General features: G+C 45.2%; 1 protein-coding gene across 1 annotated transcript; it reads right to left on the bottom strand.

The window, feature by feature from the left end:
- Window positions 1-16,026: 16,026 nt before the first annotated feature.
- Window positions 16,027-17,950, bottom strand: gdf3 (growth differentiation factor 3). The gene is made up of 2 exons (XM_068572976.1): window positions 17,629-17,950; window positions 16,027-16,858 (listed from the first exon to the last, which is right to left on the bottom strand). The coding sequence occupies exons 1-2, from the start codon at window positions 17,948-17,950 to the stop codon at window positions 16,029-16,031; spliced, it is 1,152 nt and encodes a 383-aa protein (XP_068429077.1). The 3' UTR covers window positions 16,027-16,028.
- Between the last annotated feature and the right edge of the window lie 1,925 nt (window positions 17,951-19,875).

Below are 19,875 nucleotides of genomic sequence, written 5' to 3'. Positions count from 1 at the left end.
TATACCGTCGCTGCACATTGACGCGGGGTCAGGTGATGAGGCAAGTCACTTTCTTTATTGAACTTTATTAGGGAAAAAATGGATGTGACAAAAAGGATGAAAAACGTAGAGTCTAACAGCATGAAAGGTACGTCTGATTATATAATTATGCATTAAAGATGAGGGAGGACACGGAATATAAATGAAAACACGTACATAAAACAAATACATACGGCTCCAATCCGTACACTTTCATTGTGTACGTGTCTTCTTCTTCTTCTTCTTCTTCTTCTTCTTCTTCTTCTTCTTCTTCTTCTTCTTCTTCTTCTTCTTCTTCTTCTTCTTCTTTTTCTTCTTCTTCTACTCTGCCATGTCCACACGTTTCCATCCACGACTCAGTGTGGCCAAGATGGCTGCCATTGCCATTCCACTCTCAACGTTTTCTGACCCAACCCGATCCGGGCGAAAGCATTTTTCCGTATCCTGGCTTTGTGGGGAACACCGAGACGCAGCATCATCCCGCAGAGCCACACATGTGGACGGACATGTTTGTTCTGTAACTGTCTGTCGACCTTCATTTATCCTCTCAAACGTCTTCCTTGCAGATGGGTGATTATTTCCCAAATGCCCTTCAAGAGGCTTTCCATCAGACACGGAAAGCCAGAAGGGACTAAAGAAGGAATGGAATGATCAGTCTCCGGCTGCAGTCCACCGTGTTGGCATGTGGTGGAGAGCAAACTGTGCGGTCAGCAATAAACAGTTTGGCCCAAAGGGGCTTTGACGCATGTGGGGGCCGATAAAAGTTAATCGCACACACCGGCACTCATTGTTTGCAGTAAGAGAGCAACAGAATAACACATAGAGGTTCGAGCTTTAGAGTTAAAAGTAGAGCTCAGGTTTCTTATTCCGGTCTCAATGAGCATTTTTAGTAATATTAGCCATTAGCATCCCTTCCATACGGTGTGAAAAAAACGATCAATTTACATTTTCTGGAGTTTACTGCTTCAATTCGACACTCCATGGATCGTTGTTAACACCCTGAACATGCAGAGAAGTGACCTGTGGATGTGCTGAAGCTCCTTTTTTCTCCAACACCAACATGTGTTGATGGTATTTCCAACATGAGTCCGCCCGGTGAAGACGGGGCCGGCCCGCCTCTCTCTAATTTTGGGTCGGGGGCGTGTCGGAGAGCAGAAGGTCTGTCTGGACTTGGGAGGAGGGTTTAGAGGTGGTTTGAAGGGTGGCGGATTAGAGGGGGAGGAAATAGGTTGACGGGGACGGAGGGACAGGTGGAGAGGAAAAGAGGATGGAGGAAGACGAGGAAAAAGATTTCGTTTGGCTGAGAGAGAAGTTAGATGGATTGGGGGGGAAACGGGGAGGGAGAATCAACTCAGCATGGAGGTTAATGGAGAACAGGGCAAAAACAGCTGCTATTGAACTTCTGTCTCCTTGTTCATCTCTCTCTCTCTCTCTCTCTCTCTCTCTCTCTCTCTCTCTCTCTCTCTCTCTCTCTCTGTGTGTGTGTGTATGTCTTTGTGAGTACCAGCTTGACTTTTATGCCTTAACATTAAGGACACTGTTCAGAAAGTGAGAACATTCTGTCCTCTCCTCACTTCTTTAATCGGCTGCTCGAGGGTTAAGACTTAGTTTTAGGATTAAGGTGTCACTTATGTCTCTTCTACTCTCCCTCGCTCCTTTAACTTCCTCCTGTTTTTTTCCTTTCCTCTTCCATAACTTGTTTCTTCTCTTCTCTCCACTCAATATTTTCTTCCACATTTTCTTAAGTTGTCCTCTCTTTCTAGTCTTCACTCAGCTCTTTGTTTCATCCCTCCATCATTTCGTCTCCTTGTTTCCTCTCTTTTCTACATGTTTGTTTTATTCTCTTTGCTTCTTTACCATATTTCCTATTTCCTCTTCTTTCCCCCCTTCTCTCCTCTCCATTCAATGATTTATCTGCTTTTATCTTATGTTTTTACTCTCATCCTCCCATCTTTACTCTTCTCTTTGCTTCCTCTTTCCCTTTCCTCTCCTCTCTTCCTCTTGTTTGTTCTGCTGTATTCTCCTTCGCCTTATTTTCAATTTCCTCCCCTTCTTGCTTTCAAATTCCCTGCCTCTTCTTGACTATAGTTTCCTCTTTTCTCTCTCTCTTTCTCCTCTCCTCCCCTCCTCTCTCCCCTCCTCTCTCCTCTCCTTTGCTCCCAGCAGGATTATTGATGGCTTCCTATTCTCTGTGGCCGGGCAGACAGGAAACAGAGACCCCTGCAAAGAGTGGAACAGCATCACAACGCCTGAGGCAGGTGACCAGGTGAATGACTCCGTGTGCACGTGTGTGTGTGTGTGTGTGTGTGTGTGTGTGTGTGTGTGTGTGTGTGTGTGTGTGTGTGTGTGTGTGTGTGTGTGTGTGTGTGTATACGTGATGGGATTTGTGCCCAGGTTGGATTTATTGTGGCTGCGCTGACTGAAGCAAAAAGGTAAAAGGGGGGAAAAAAGAGGAAAAGAATTCATTTCATCCAGTAGGATGAGAGGTTTACATGCATGTGTGTGTGTGTGTGTGTGTGTGTGTGTGTGTGTGTGTGTGTGTGTGTGTGTGTGTGTGTGTGTGTGTGTGTGTGTGTGTGCCCGCGTGCATGTGTGGAGTAACAGTGGACTCCTGCTACCTCCAGCCCCACAGGCCTCTCAGGATAAATGGATTTTCTTTTTCTATTCTAGGACGCACTGGACCTTATTTCCTTCTCATTCTCCTCTCTCTTTCAATCTCTGTCTCCATCTCGGTTCTCCCCGAGCTACAAGAACACGCTCACAGATGTTTTAACCCTGACCCTCAGCGCTATTATCTCCTGGAGTACAGTTAATAGACTTTAAATTAATTTGATAATACTCCATTACAGTGGACTATAAAAAGGAGCTGAACTAATCAAAGCAAGGAAAAATATCGCGCTCGTGCTGGAAAACGAAGCCCATATGCGGAAGTTCTCAATCAGGGGGTTCATTTTTAATAATAACTCACGCATTGAAATTATATGAAGGCTAACAGTTAGGCACAATTGAGGGCGTGGCCACTTCATCTGGGGCCGCCTCAACTTCACCCACAAAATGTCCGACTGACGGTCAACAGTGTAGTTTTAACTTTTCTGCACTATGAGCATATTTCAATTGAGTTGTTGAGTTGCCAACAGTTTTCAAACCTTTAAATCTATCATTTTTATCGCGGTTTGTTTCATTTGGTCGTCCTTCAATCATCCTCTTGTGGTCGTCTGCATTGAAGTTGTCATGAATTCACTTTTTGTCCAGTTTTAAGTCACATTTTTAGAATACACTTTATAGATTTTGGTGGCTTTGAACTTCATATTTTGGCTCGGCTCATTAATGTTGAACTGGTTTTCACCAGGTCAGTTTGTTTCGACCTCTGTAGTAAAAAAAAACCTCTTTAACAATGAACACTGACACAGAACCCCCGAGTGGTAGAAAACCACACAGCGCATTTAAACACGATCGTTTGATCCCTTACCTTCACCGCCCGGTTATTGTTTCAACAGAGGTCAGGGTGACCGAACCAAGATGTTCATCTAACCAAGTAGATATTTCAACCCAAACCATAGCATCTGGACACAGTGCTCTTACAACAGTTGAATCCTGGTGACAAAGGGAAGAAGACTCAAAGGCAGACAAGTACACCCCATGCAAATCTGCTCAAAGCGATGGCGAGGAACAGGTTTACAGGTTTAAAAGTCGACAACCGATCGGCAGCCTGAACATCAAACAAATCCCAGAGGGGATGCAGGTGAGCCGGTCGAGGAACAGAACACGGGTCAAAGCACAAGAGCGGGAACAGACCGGGTCAGAAGGCTCGAAAGCAAAGACGTGAGCGACAGTGACAACGGAAAGAGAAAGTGTGGAGATGGACCGGTTATATGCTGCAGGGCAGAGGAGGGGAAAGTGGAAACAAGTGAGCAGGAGGATGAGAGAGGCAGGTGACTGGGAGAGCTGGGAGAGCCTGAGGGCATCTGGTGGATGGATGGATGATAGATGGATGGATGGATGGATGGATGGATGGATGGATGGATGGATGGATGGATGGATGGATAGATGGATGGATGGGTGGGTGAATGGTAGGATGGATGGATTGATGGATGGGTGGATAGATGGATGGATGGATGGATGGATGGATGATGAATGGATGAAGGATAATGGATGGATGGATGGGTGGATGATGGATGGATGGATGGATAGATGAATGGATGGGTGGGTGAATGGTAGGATGGATGAATGGATGGACTGATGGATTGATGGATGTATGGGTGGATAGATGGATAGATGGATAGATGTATGGTTGGATGGATAGATGGATGGATGGATGGGTGGGTGGATGGATGGATGGGTGGATAGATGGATGGATGGTTGGATAGATGGATAGATGTATGGTTGGATGGATAGATGGATAGATGTATGGTTGGATGGATAGATGGATGGATGGATGGATGGATGGATAGATGGATGGATGGTTGGATAGATGGATAGATGTATGGTTGGATGGATAGATGGATGGTTGGATAGATGAATAGATAGATGGATAAATGGATAAATGGATGATACATGGGTGGATGAATGGATGGTTGGGATAGATGGATGGATGGGTGGATGGACGGATGGATGGATGGAAGGAAAATACTGCTGAGTTGCATTTTCCACCTTACCACCAGTTAATGAATTGAGTCCTTTGAGCTCATTAAAGAACAAACATTTCATCGTTAAAACCAGAAAAAGAGGATTCACATGTTTTCATTAAAACTGCAACAAGAAGGGAATCTAAGAGAACATCCTGAAGCTTTAAATCTCACCCGAAAGCAACATAAATGCACAAAAAGCTCAGTCACGTCTTATCCATAAAGAAAGCACTTTTTTCCCTTTCTTTTTTTTTTACTATATCAAAGTCCTCGAGGTTGCTTACATTAGCCGAGCAGGATTAGCTTTGCTGTGTTTTGTGTTCATTACTGCTCTCTGATTTTTGTTCTGGAGGGAGTGAAGTCTCCACAATTGATAAGCTTAAGTCACTACCTGCCGCCAGCTTTTGGGTTTAATTAATATGAAAAGCGGGCTGGGACATTGCAGCTGTGCTCTTTCTTGTTTGAATAATGCTTCTCTATTAAACGCACGCTTTTGGTAACACAAAGCTCCTGAGCCGGTGTTTTTTTTTTTTTACGTAAGCTTTGTCATTTAGCATTCACACTGTTTCTCATGAGACGGAAAATCCTGCCCTTGGATTTGACTTTTCATATTCTAGTGGAGGCGCTTAAGAGTCGTCCATCTGCTTCGGCTCTCAAGTCTGGAATCAAATCTACAGAGAGAGAGAGGGAGAGAGAGAGAGAGAGAGAGAGAGAGAGAGAGAGAGAGAGAGAGAGAGACAGACGCTTGACATTGTCCAGAGCGTGTCCGTCTCCGAGTGATCACCATGGTGATAAGTGCATTATGTCACATCTTCCAGCGGCGAGCAGAGAGAGAGATGAACGGAGGAGAAAGAGCTTCAGTTTCATCTCAACATGCGCATGAGATGCGAGTAAAGTAAAAAAAAAAAAAGAATTACCTTGAATGTTGAATACATCATGTTGATTTTTATCTATAACGCTTCATATCACAATCTGCAAACCCTTAAATTTAAATGTGCATAAAAACGCCTGTCAATATTGAATATGTGATGATATTTCTGTTGTTCTCTGCAAACAAATGTTCAATAATAGACACACGACGCTGTCAGATACTAACCCTGATGTAAACCGCTCGACAGGAAATGCTTGTTTCTCATTGGTTAGCAGCTGGTGGGGGAGTCTGATGCATCTCAAAGAAAGCGGTCGTGGTCTTCAGTTTTATTAAAGCGCTGACGAAGATTTCAATCACCAAGAAACAGACCAGAAATCTCTTCTATCTTCCATCTTCTCTTTGGATTCTCACAATGTCCGGAGAATCGCTGCGTCATGTGTCAAAGGGGAATCCATCAGGTCGAGTGATGCATCTGGACCAATCGGCTTTGGTATGTATGCGCGTGTGTGTGTGTGTGTGTGTGTGTGTGTGTGTGTGTGTGTGTGTGTGTGTGTGTGTGTGTATGTGTGTGACGTCTGTTGGCACAAAACAACAATGGCGGCTCATAAAGACGTGCGCATAGCTGGAATCGCACCAGTTGTATCAGGACTGCAAAGTTATTTCTCGCCTGGAAAAAGAGCGAAGAACTGGCAGTGAAAGCTTTTCCGCGATCGGAAAAGATCGTCTGACCGGCCTGCCGACTGGCTTCGGATGCTTTATCCGATGAAAGTCACTGAATCAGAGAGACTAAACTCACAACAAGGTAGATGTCGAAGTGACTTCAATCCACGAGACACAAGCGTTGAACCTTTTTTGAATCCCGGTCGGGACGAGGCGTCCGATTCATTCCGCCCTCGAGAGCTCGTCCTCGTGCTTCTCGGCGGCATACTGCTTCGCGGGGTTCCACGAACAATCGCGGCCATTTTGATTGTTTGCCTTGAGCCCGCTGAGGAGCGGCGGATGGGAGGCGGGACTCCAAGACCAACAGACTGTTTGAACCTTCGTGTTGCCTTGAGAGAATTCAGGCCCAAAAATGAAAGAAAGAAAAAATGTTTTCTACCCACTGTGCACGTGGATACGCTGAGAGTCTCTGTAGTGGAAGTCCCACCAGGGCACAGTCAAGTGCAGCGCGAGTGTGGGGTTTAATTCATGGTGAAGGGTGAAGGCGTGTTACCCATGAAAACAAGGGAACAAGTGCAACATGGGCCCTTTGTTCCAGAAGAGTTGGAACAGGGCTTTACTGTCAAGAGAAGATACCTCCACCGTGTGAAAAGGACTGCGTTCTGTCAGAAGCCGCCATCTTTACACCGCGTACTTATAAGAGGTGTAATGTTTTGTGTCATGAACGTTGTGTAAGGCACAAAGAATACAGTGAACGTGGTCGTCGTGGTCCGTCGTTCACTCCCGCCTTCCTCTTTGGACCCAATACCTTTCCTCGCATTCCTCATCTATTATGTATCCTCGGCGCTGTCGTCGAGTCACGTTTATGACTCACACATAAAACGGTATCGTACAGGGCGGCAGAGAATCATTTATATCGACGTGAGCTTTGCTTCCACGGGGGGAGCTTATCGAGTACACGAGGAAATAAAAGGACAAAAGAACCGCTCGGTACTTCCTGCTTTTTCTTTCCTGTCTAATTGGTGGTGTTTCGACAACAAATGAAATGGATGGAAATGCGATTGTTTTCACACACACACACACACACACACACACACAGACACAGACACACACACACTAAGCAGGTCACTGCTCTCACTGTGTGTGAGCTCTGGACAGCCCGCTGCATAAATGTGGTGCAGTGGGGTTTCTGTAAATCAGCTTTGTCCCTGGAGAAATAAAAAGGTAAAAAAACATCCTGCTCTTCCTCAGGGAGCAGACAGGTGATCATCGCCTGCCGCCATTTTTCACTGACCTACAAACCAGACGCGGTAGTTTTTTCTCCTGTTTTTTTTCCAATCGAGTCAATTTTCTTTCTCTGAGAAGAAATTAATCATTTCGTGGTGTATACGCCCACTACGTGTGTGTGTGTGTGTGTGTGTGTGTGTGTGTGTGTGTGTGTGCTGGATGAGTTAATATTCAGGTTGTGGAACGAATGCTAATTTAATCAATATGCTGTAAATCCGACTGGGTGCTTACTCATGCTGGTCTGAGCGTCCCAGCAGGGGACATGAAGCAGTGTGTTCACCAAGGAGCGCACACACACACACACGCACACACACACACACACACACACACACACACACACACACACACACACACACACACACACACAGTTCAACACTTGATCTATATATAGGTCTTCCTGTCTCTTTATATGTGTTATCTCTCTGGTTCGGGGTTGTCGTGTGTATGTGTGTGTGTGTGCGTGTGTGTCTGTGTGTGTGTGTGTGTGTGTGTGTGTGTGTGTGTGTGTGTGTCTGCGTGTGTCTGTGTGTCTGTGTGTGTGTGATTTTTCTCGCCTTGTTCCAGTAGGAATTAAAACAGTTGAAAAAGCGATAAAAATAAAAAATGCGACAAAGACTGTATGATATTCTTGAAGCACTTGAACATAAATGATAAGTAATAATATGTATTTACACACGTGAACGTATGAGGAGACAGAAACCTTCCTCGGATGAATAGATCTTATACTTCCACCATGTTTGCCATTTGGTTTTCCTCTATTTGAGCTCTGACGTGCTCTTTTCGTTACGTCATCCCCCCTCCTCTGTTCTTTAACAATTTAATATAATCAATTTAAATGCATTAGCCTCTCAAATGGGATTGGAGGCAGGCTAGCCCCTCTCAAGGTTGAAACCACACATGATCCTGTTAGTTTTGTTGAGCATCGGAGCGAGGGATGTAGCTGGTTCAGGGGCAGCCGGCTGGAGGACTCTACTCCAACAGCTGATTATTTCATGGCTCCCGGCTCTGACTATTCACACAACAGTAATGGATAGAAACGTGCACTCATTTGCATCTTCTTCTGCTGATTTAGTTTTTGGAGGGGAATTTGCTTGGAATTCGCGCCACGTAACGGATGGAAAGCTCAGCTCTCACAGAAACACTTCAACTTTTCTCTCACGTCCGTTTTCAAACTAAATGACCTACAAAGCGGTTGTAAAAAGCGTATGTTGGAGTCAAAATGGCCGCAAAATGGAGCAAGCGATGATTCAAACTGGATTCAAACAAAACAGCTTTGCCATTAAATACATTGTAGTGACTGCTTCAACAAAGAGTATAGCACGGCTTTGCCAATAAGATAAGATAAGATAGTCCTTTATTAGTCCCTCAGTGGGGAAATTACGGGATTACAGCGGCCCTCATTCCCAGTAAGTAGAGAACATAATGCAACTAAGATTGATAGATAGACAGACGATAACGTAGAGACAAAACTTATTCACACTAAGACCCACGACCACCTCCCTTTGTTTCAATAAACGGCACAAGGCCACCTGATGACACGCCAGGTTTCACTTTTGCATCTCGTCGCAGCTTTTGTCATGACATGTTAACATGTGAGCCGCTGTCTGTATCAGAATGACGTCAGCGTGTGTGAGTTATATATCATTTCAGTACATGTTAGTGTTTTTGTTAATGGCGAATCTGGAGCAGGCCCAAAATGTGATGTACTCTATTGTCAGTCCAGGTCATTTTTTACTAAAAAATTGTGAACCGTTGGTGTTATCATGCGCTTTAATATTCCAACCTAATTGCATATGTGCACAGGGATAAACCAGCTCCAGCCTGAGTGAGACTATCTTCAGATAAACATGCGTATAGCGGCTCCTCGGTGCTTCCTGGCCTGTGTAACCTTCGCTGCCCTTGTCGGTCTGGCGCCGGTGACCACAACCGGGGATCACGACGCGCCTTCTCGTTTCCTTTCCACAAGTCCACAAAAGCCATGAAATAACTCTCCGGCTTCTTCCTCCATCCCCGGCTTCTTCCCCCCCCCCCCCCCCCCCGACTCGCAGGACGAATCCGCTGCAGCCGAGCCGCTCCGTCCTCCGGCGGTGATATAAATGGAGGTCAAGACGGACGTTGTGGCTTCCTGTCACGGAGCCGTCTCGCTGAACGGAGAGCATTCTTCCCAGATATGGCAAAAAAAATAAATAAGACGCATTAACCTGAAGAGGGTCGCTGACCCGCGTCTGACTGCGTGACAGTTATTAGAGGCTCGTTAAAATCATATTTGTGTACGAATTAATGGGAATGTGTTGAACTGCATCAGCGTAGAGCAGCTCAGCCGTACGGATTGTAATTAAATACTCCCAACTGCTGCGGCCCCTCCCACTGCAAACACACACACACACACACACACACACACACACACACATTCACACCTGGACACACACAGATGCAGGCTATAGGGTCAGGGGTAATGGTGTCACCTCTATGCGTGTGTTTGTGTGTGTGTGTGTGTGTGTGTGTGTACGTGAGGTGTTAAAAGTGTGTGTTGGTGGAACCTGCTGTCACCTCATTACAGGACACCGCCGGCCCACAGCTCACGCTGACATCCAGCGGCCGTGTTTCGCACAGTGTTTTTTATTTCACCACCAGGAGTTCCTCTAAATGGCACCGAAAAGTTCTGAGCTAAGAGATTTTCCTCTTAAGACCCATTCGCGGAGCTGCTGGGAGCAACTTTTACTGGGGAATGGAGAGAACTATTAAAGAGAGTGCAATAAGGAAGAAAAGGGACTCTTATCCCGCTTACACTCTCTCAAACGTGTCAAAGAAGCCTTTTTGAGTAATAAAGTCTATATTTTCCTTTTCTGAAGATGTATGTGCTGCACTCGTTGGCATATGCAGAGCATGGGAAAGCTAAACGTGTGTGAATTGAGTACTGTTGCTGTGTGTGTGTCTGCATGGTGTTTGTGCTACCAAAGCAGCACAAAGACAATGCAGGAGCTGGGCAGCAGAGAGAGGATGAGCAGGCCGGCTGCTGGAGGTTAAAGGTCAACCTCCTCTCACTGATGACCTCCACTCAGGCAGAGAGCTGAAGCAGGAGACGTCGTCTTCAGTCTAATTAAGTCAAGTTAAAACTTGCATTCTCTCTACTGACCAGCAGGGGAGCGACTCCTCTGGTTGTATAGAAGACAATGAGAAAATGACTCCTCCTCTGTCTTGATTTAAACCTTCAGTAAACATAGTAAACATGAGTTTATGTCTCAATCTCTAGTTTCAAGTCTTCTTTAATACAGCATGATGTTGTTCGGGGGCGGGGCTACTGCGATTGACAGGTTGCCACCGCTAACAGAGCCATGTACGGCGTCGCTAAGTCACTCCTCTCCATCCCAAATAATATGGTGACTTCTGTTCATCGGTTGCAAAAAAAAAGCCAACGTGGCGACAGCCGTATCCCAAGATGGCGAAAACGCAGAAGCTCAAGGCTTCATAACGGCAGTCCACAAACCAATGAGGTGACCTCATGATGACTACGTCCACTACCAGTAAACCGTCTGACACATGCAGACACGGAGCAACAGTCTAGCGTTCATTCTGACTCGTGTTTCTGTGGACCTGGCGGTTGGGCTCCGGTCTCCTGATGAACACATCCGGCTCCTCGGCTGCTAAATGTCAAACAACGTCGTGAACGTCTTCTTTCATTTGAATTTTCATTTTTTTAAACACGACCTGATGCTGCAACAGAAAAGGTCGACGCGAGCGATGATGTGTTCAATTAAAGGGACGCCCTCTTTTTTCACTCCTCGTAATCTTTTGATTCCTTGTTTATATCGAAAAAATATCGATTTTCTTTTGCAGCACAAAACATTAAAAAAAAACAGTTCTCATCAAAACCTGCTTTATTTCCCTCAGCGCAGCGATCGGCTGCATCTGGCTCAGCCGGCTGTTGATTGTTCATACGTGTTCCGACACGCAAACACGCGTGCGTGTGTGTGACCGAAAGTTTATGTTAGCATGTTAATGACACGGAGGCTTGTGTTACCGGGCAGGATACACAGTGATTCCATTATCATTGATTAGGTGACAGAATGTGTGTGCCAAACGCATGTTGGTGTGACACACACTGTAAAGGGATTAGAAGTATGGGAGCCAAGAAAAGTGTGTGTGTGCGTGTCTGTGTGAGTGTGTGTGGTGACAGAACATTAGTCAGAGTGCTTGTGCTATCAAATGGGGCATTACTGTACTCACCATGGAGGTCAATGGAACGATGAGTCCGTGTGTGTTAGAAAGAGAATAAGTGCCTGGCTGTCATCTTTGCCACTCATGTGATGATCTACTCGTATTAAAGGTGCTGCAACATCTAATGGAAGCTGTAAGCTCGCTTCGCTAACGCCGACGCTGACGTATCGTATTCTACGAGGGGGTTTGGGGATTGGAAAACGTTGACGGTACCACTCAGTCTTTAGGTAATCAATTCATTTTTTTAAAAGTCTATCTAGAGTACTTTAGCGTAACGGCTCATCCATTAAGTCCGATTCCCTGAACAGTGTTTCGCTGTCTTTTTAAGTTTCGTGTTCTCGGAACTTTGTATTGAATTTGCTTTCATTTGGAGTTGTGTTTAAGATCACTATGTAAGTTATCCCCTGTCTCCTTTCAGCTCTGCTTTTGGTCTCCACCAATTTATGAAGGAAACTGTGTTTTTAGAAGCTAAATGCTTCATTGTGTTCCCCAGCCGCTGTGACATGTTCATTATTGATTATATAGAAATGGTAAAATCCTTTTTGTGTTAGATTTTTGTATTTTTTTCATCCAGGTCCAATCTGTATATTTATGTTTCTCCACACAAGGTTCAGGCATAATTAATATGACTTCAGAGTTTGAAATGTAAAATATACTTTTTTGCGCTGTTTTCATTTGGAAATAGTTTTTACGTACGAATACATCTTTGTACAGAATCAGCGGACATTAATTGTGATGTTTCGAGTTGTAATGATGTGCAATTCATTTGGAAATGATGGCGCATTGCTTCTTATGTTCTGAGTGGGCCGACCCCCATTGGTCATTACAACAAATATGAGGTTTGACTGTGTTTGAAATGTTTTACTGACACACTCACAGCTTGATACAATTATGAAATAATACAAAACTTAGCATTGAGCCTCCGTACAACCAAATACATGCAAAGGGAGCTGCAGCAGCCAGTCGGACTCTGAGCTGAAGCCACACTGTCCCCTGCTGGTGGAGAGAGGAACAGTATTTACATTCTTTAGACTGTAAATGCACTCATTATTTCAGTGTTAAACACTGTGGTAACCCAGAGGCAGTATGATGTTGAGGCTGATCCAGGAGGAGCTGAATCTAACTGCTTCTTTCTACCGCCTCAGCTTATTCACTACTTATTTCACTTGCTAAACATTTGAAGTAAAAGTACAGCTCTTAGAATAATCTATTTGTTGCATGATTGCCGTATAAAATGTCACATCCACCACCATAGAGTTTCTTAGAAAATGAAGCCACAAAAGTAGAAGCACACTTGTGTGTAAAATATCTTTGTTGCTCAGGTATTAAGATGTCCTTTCCCTTGAAGAAAGAGTGGACAGAGAGACTGAAGAAAAAGAAGAAGAAGAAGAAGAAGAAGCCACATCCAGGAAGGATGGCTGAGTCATGCCGGCTCCATCTCGACTGGTATTGATTATTCATTTCTCATTGACGGTGCACACGTGGGAGAGAGAAACAGCAGAGGAAGGAAGGGAGGAAGGGAGGGAGAGAGGAAGCCATTAGCCGATAACATCGGAACTCTGGTCACGAAGCCATGAAAGCAAGGATTTCGACAAAGTGAGCGCGCGCACATCCATTTGTATTGTTGGTGGTCGACGGGCCATTAAGAGTACACGCATCTCACCGAGAGGAAATGCTACATCGAGTTAGTCATACTGGCTCATCAGCTAATTCCTGTAACAACCTACTGTTAGCGCTGTCAGTGGCAGGTAAAAAGTCAGCAGCCGGCTTGTTAGATCATATTTGAATTACAGGAATCCAAGTGAAAGTTAGTGTATATCACACTCACACACACACACACACACACACACACACACACACACACACACACACACATATATATATGCAAATGCAATATTCACCAATACCGTATATATATATATATATATATATATATATATATATATATATATATATATATATATATATATATATATATATATCGTCGCCTTCCTAAAATAATGGCGTAGCCCTGTGTCATTTTTTCAGGTTTTTCAGAAAACACCAAAAACTTGACCAAATGTAAGATGGCTGCACAAGCTGCCTGTCGACACTGCACAACAGGCAGACTGTAATACCGCTCAAAGTATGTTATGATTACAAATATTATGTTCGAGTGAGATTTTCATTGACAAAAATGCTCGTAAAAATGCTAACTAAATTGCTAGCTTGAATGCTAGCTTCAAGATGCCATCTTGAAAAGCTTGTAAAATGGCCTAAGTCACATTATCTCTCGACTTAGGCAAAATAAATTGGCCTGAGTACCGTTATACTATAAGGGGTGGAATCACATGACTTGTTCAACTGAGGATGTAATATTCCATCCTGAGTGAGGACATGAATGTGTGAAGTAAATGTCATGGTTAATCCACCCGTGGCCTGGTTGCCACAAGACATTTCCCTCAAAACCACAGACGTTACCCTCATGGTGGCGCATGAGGACCGGTCAGGAGATCACCTTCTGGGGAGCATGATTCACTGTCCCAAAACACATGACAATCTCATCCAACAGTTGGTCCGGATCAAAAGGTGGCGGACCACGGAGACGCGGCGCTACAAGCGGGCTAAAAACAGACTCGAACCCCTCGGTGCGAGTGCTGAAGGAGCTCAGAGGTCCCCAGACTTCTCCACTGATGTAAAGCTGAAATGTAGTTTGACTCTGTGGCCTCGTCGGTAACGGAGCGAAGATTCATTCGGGAGGAAGAGGAGGAGAGTTTTAGTTTTCGAGACAGTAAGGAAACACTTCTGAGGCTGTCTGTTTGAGATAGAGTGTGTATTGTGGGCCCCAGAGGGTAAAGTGGAAATGACTTTGTCTTTGACAGCAAAGTGCTGTTGAACAGCCTGAGGCTTCTTCCTCTTCCTGTCTGTCTCCATGCTGCTGCTGCTCTCTCTCTCTCTCTCTCTGCTCAGTTGTGTTGCACATCAGAGGACAATAAGAAAGCAGCAGGTTTAAAAAACCCTGGCAGAGGAATAAACAGGAAGGGATGCAAAAATATATAAATAAAATGCTTAACTGCTTTCAGATCAAAAGTCATGCTCATGTTTCTCCGAGAACATGTTTATGCTTTAATGCTCACGAAACACATTTTTCACACACGGTTTCTCTGAATATACTTTTATTCACTCTTTTTTCAAAAACATTTGTAATTTGTGATTTGGGGCTTTTCAAAATAAATGTCATTGAGCTTTGAAGGGGAGCCTAGAAAATGGTGTTTTCTGGCTTCCCACAACGAACGTCACGCTGGGTTGGTACTCTGGAACTTCAAGTACACATTTATTATCACGTGCACATGAAGTGATGTTTCATTCGTTTAGTTTGATTTCAAGTCAGTGGCCAGTGAAACAAAAATTGTATTAAAATGCAATGGTAACACCGTGGGGGACATAAATGACAATAGCTCAATTTAAAGTCCTTCAGTGTCCAACTATTGCTTTTAAAATGCGCTTGATTACATGAATGTTTCAAGAGCGTGACCCATTTCTGTGAACCTTTACGAGTCTGAACTTCACATCACACATTGGAAACATCCTGGGAGACAAAACCTACTCTGGGCTTCTCCCCTCGTTCACACCCCAAACTCCTCCCCCCCCCCCCCCCACTAATTACAACAGCCTGTCAGCCTCTCTGTTGCCGGGGGACCATCCGTCGTCACGGCAACCCCAGTGGTCCGTCTGGCTCGGTGGGGGACGGGGGAGGCGGTGTTATCAGGCAGGGAGGTGAGATAAGAGTTCATTTCTGCTTTAGTTGATAAAAGAGGAGGCGGTCTCCACAGGGAGGCGGGCAGCGACACGCGGAGGCTCAAGCAGACTTTCCTGCAGCGATCCACAAGTCACCGCTTCCTTAAGCAGCAGCGTCGCACTAAACATGCAGAGCAGCGTGCGAGGGACTCGGGAGAGGAGGAGAGACGAGGTGCTGAGAGTCACACTGATCTAGAACGTCTCGTGGTTCTGGATTCAGGCTCTACATCTCTCGATGGGAGAAGTTTACTGAAAATAGAATCTCTCTCGAGACAAAATGTAACTTGTTAAAAGAAAACTCAGGCTAGAGGGAGATGAGAGGAACACCTGGTCAGGGATCAGACCCTTTTAACTAAACTGATCTTTAAAATTAAAATAAAAAAATATCCTACAGTGTGGCTTTATTACAATTTTTATTAACATCAGCTGTCATACAAATATTCATCTACATCTTTGGGCGAACAAATACAAAATGTTAAATTCTTTAAAAACTTTGACTGCAAAAGAACATGTCACACAGAAATCCAAACGGCATTAAGTCACATTAAGAGCAGGAATGTCCGACCCGAGCCTCACCGACAGCCGCACTCGTCCACCACCATGTCCTGGTAATGCCGGAGCACCACGTTGTCGTTGTTGTCGTAGTAGAGCATGGAGATCGGGGAGAGGCGGATGGGGACGCAGCAGGGCTGCGGCGTGCCGTGCGGGTCCAGCGAGTGCACCAGCGTCTGCAGGATGGCGTGGTTGGTGCCGTTCAGGCTGTCGCTGAGCGGGAACGGGCACTCGCCGTGGCAGTAGTTGGCCAAGTAGCCCTGCGGCGCGATGATCCAGTCCTGCCAGCCCACGTCCTTGAACTCGATGTAGAGGCGGCGGGCCTTGCACACGTTGCTGAGAGTCACCGGCATGTGGACGGCGCTTCGCCGACGCCTGGAGCGACACTGGTGGGGGTTGAGGGACACGGCCACCAGCGAGGCCTGGACCAGCGGCAGGGCGGAGGACGGCGGGAGGGAGTTCCCAGGGCGGAAGGGGAGCAGCTCCTCGGACTCGGCGTCCAGGGGCAGCAGCTCCAGGAGCAGGCCGTAGTTGCGCTCCGGTTTGCGCCAGCTCTCCGCCACTGCCGTCAGGTCAATGGCGACGGAGGTGGCCTCGGGCTGCAGCTGGACCGACTGGGACAGCAGGAGTCTGCGGCCGGACTGAGGGTCGGCGCCCCTCAGCGTGGCCCGGATCACTTTATAGAGGGACATGCTGAGGGCCCGGGGACCGTGCAGCAGCTTCCAGTGGAACTTGATCTCCAGCTGAGCCAGAGACAGCAACTCCACAGGCTGCAGGGCGGACATGTTGAAGTAAAGCTGCTTCTGCAGACAGGCCTGACAGCTGCTGCTCCAGTCAGATAGCAGCCGGCCTGCAACAACAAAACATAAATCAGTGGGGAGGAGAGGTGGCTTTTTTATTCCACGAGGAACTTGAATCAGGAAGAATTAAGCAGTAAGCTACAACTAAGACACATGTGCAGTCTGATTTATTGCAAACACTTTAAAAGAACAAGCCTTTTTGTTAATTAAAAAAAACAAACAGTGATCAATAACCAATGGTGTGCATTTTCTCACATACTATTTTGGCCACTGTAGGGCCGGTTGCCCCTTTAACACTATAAATCTTATTCGATCACTGTGTAACCAGCTCATTGAATGAAGAATACACAAGTATGAGAATTACAACCAATACTCCACAAGGATCTTAACAGACACTTCTGGTTGATTTTTTAGGGAAAGCCACCAGATGCCTGGCTCATGATATATAGTACAAATACATATAAATTACAATACTCGCATAAGAGTACCATATAGACTTTGTGTTACCTTAACATGCATTTAAAAAAGCAGTGCATGTTGATGCCGATACTACAGTTTCACACATGGATAGGACTATTTTTTTATGTTTGGTGTACTGGAAGAGGTCATTTAAAGACATGGCATAATGTTGTAAAGAATTATTGTGGATTGGCAAACCTGATTATATCTACATTATATCAATGAATAAGTTTTATTTTTTTTAAGCATCCTAAAATAATATTTTTTTAAAAATGTGTAAAAAGTGGAGGGGTTATTAGCTGCAGTAAATTGAGCTTTGACAACCAATCAATGTCACACACACAAACACGTGACCACCCACCTTGGTCCTGCACGTAGCGGATGATGTTGCCGCGGACTCCGTACTCGGACACCATGCAGGGCTCGCTCTCCCGGGCCTTGTCGCCCTCTGACCTCCGGAACATCTTCCAGAGCGTGGAGGGGACGTGGCGCCGCGACTGCTGGCTCCCGGCGGGCCGAGGCCGCCCGGAGAGCCCGAGGGAGCCGAGGAGGAGCTGCTCCGGGCTGCTCGCCTCCTCCGCGTGTGAGAGCGCGCACGAGCCGAGGAAGAGGAGGAAGAGGAGGAGACACGCCGCCGCCAGCAGCCCCTGAGGAGTCCCGTGCGGCCTCCCGTGAGGCCTCATGGTTGTCTGTGGTCTGCTCTGTTGGCTCCTCACCTGTAACGTCTCCCAAACCCCCCTCAGAGTGGGCGGGGCGTTTGTTTTAACCTCCTGGTGTGTAGCAGCTGCTGCTAATTATGTTAATGAGAAGCGGGCAGACTTGCAGGTGATAAGAGGGGAGGGGCAGACTGCTCTCAGGTCAGTCAGGTCCTCAGATAAGACAAAGACAAAGCAGCATGCCATTCTGACATTGTTAAGTAACGGTACATGTTATAACACTTATTTGGAGTGTTCAGCCATCCTGCTCCATGTCCCCAAAGCTCTGCCCCTCCCCCTCCCCCTCTCTCTCTCTCTCTCTCTCTATTTTTTACCTAAAAATAATAGAAAATTTAACTCAGAATGAGGCCTCTAGAGACTGCGGTCAAGTGAGCCCACATCCGCCGAGTGAGCCTCAATTGCAATTCTGAATGCATCTCTATTCAAGGTGTACGGGGGCGGTACGCAGCACAGAGAAGCCAGAGAAGCCGAGCTCAAATGAAATGATGATATTCATATTCAAACGGCGTATCCTTAAACTTGTAAATTAAAAGTACAACGCAGTCTCATTCAGACTGATCCCTGCTATGTCCATGTGTATGGCCTTGAGGTTTTACTGTACAGTTTGGGAGAAAATTGAATTCAAATTCAGCTTCATAATGTCACAATTTCCAATATTCAAACTGCTATAAAAACAGATCTTTACATTTGTAAAGTAAATGTACAACGCAGCCTTGTTCATGCTGACCTCTCCCATGCACATGTACTTTGCCATGTGATTTTACTGTACAGTTTTGGAGAAAAGTGACTTCAAAGTCAGCTTCAATGACATAATGATATTCATAATGTCACAATTTCCAATAATTAAACTGCTATAAAAAAGATCCTTAAATTTGTAAAGTAAAATCACAACGCAGTCCTGTTCAGGAGGACCTCTGCTATGCACATGGCTATGGCATTTAACGGTACGGTTTTGGAGAAAAGTGACTTCAAAATCAGCGTAACATTATGAATATCATTATGTCATTGAAGCTGAACTTTAATTCACTTTTCTCCAAAATTGTACAGTAAAATCTCAAGGCCATGTTCATGTGCATAGCAGAGGTCCTCCTGAACAAGACTACGTTGTGATTTCACTTTACAAATTTAGGGATCTGTTTTTATAGCTGTTTGAATATTGGGATATTGGAAAATTACGTTTGAATACTTTTTGTGCTATCTAAGCCACCGTAGACCTCCATACCGTAACACCAGGAATAGACGGTCATTTATTTTCATGCGTGCGGCTCACTCGGCGGATGAGGACTCACTTGACCGCAGTCTCTAGAGCAACAGATATTTTTTTGTAGGCCAACCAGGAAGTTAGCGTCGCACTGATTCCCTCGAGGACTTTTCCGGCAGATTTGGATGATTGCAGAAAAAAACCTCTGTGGCAAACGCTTATTATATGCACGCCATTTGTTTAGCAAAAATAATCTCATAACTTTAAGGGCAAATGCAGTCCGCAGACTTGACACAAAGAAGAAAGTTCCAATTATTGCAACCTGCGACCACGCCACTAGATGGCGCCGAGTCGCACACAATGCACTTTTTAAAGGGTCAACCTGCAGCCACATTAGGAGTTTTTTTTCAACGAAATGAATAAATGCTACTTAAATAATACAACTAAGTCCATTGCAATGAGTATTCTGTTGTGCAAAATTGCAACTGCTTGCTTTTACAATGCAACTTTATTGTAAACTTCTTTCTCTCTCCCTCCTCTCTTCTGTTGTTTTAACTTTAAGTCAGCCTTTGTCTCAGCCTTCTAAACCATCACATTGATTATACATTGTAAAAACTGTTTAGGCTGTGTATAATAAAGACAAAGTAAACAAGAGGACTCTGACTCCCCCAAGTGGCAGTATGAATAATAG

The sequence above is a fragment of the Clinocottus analis genome, unplaced genomic scaffold (genome assembly GCF_023055335.1).
Source record: "Clinocottus analis isolate CAN_PGR_092001 unplaced genomic scaffold, fCliAna1.0.p SCAF_12, whole genome shotgun sequence".
NCBI lineage: Eukaryota > Metazoa > Chordata > Actinopteri > Perciformes > Cottidae > Clinocottus > Clinocottus analis.
Note: the sequence above shows the minus strand (reverse complement) of the source record. Positions and strands in the feature narration are given on the sequence as shown.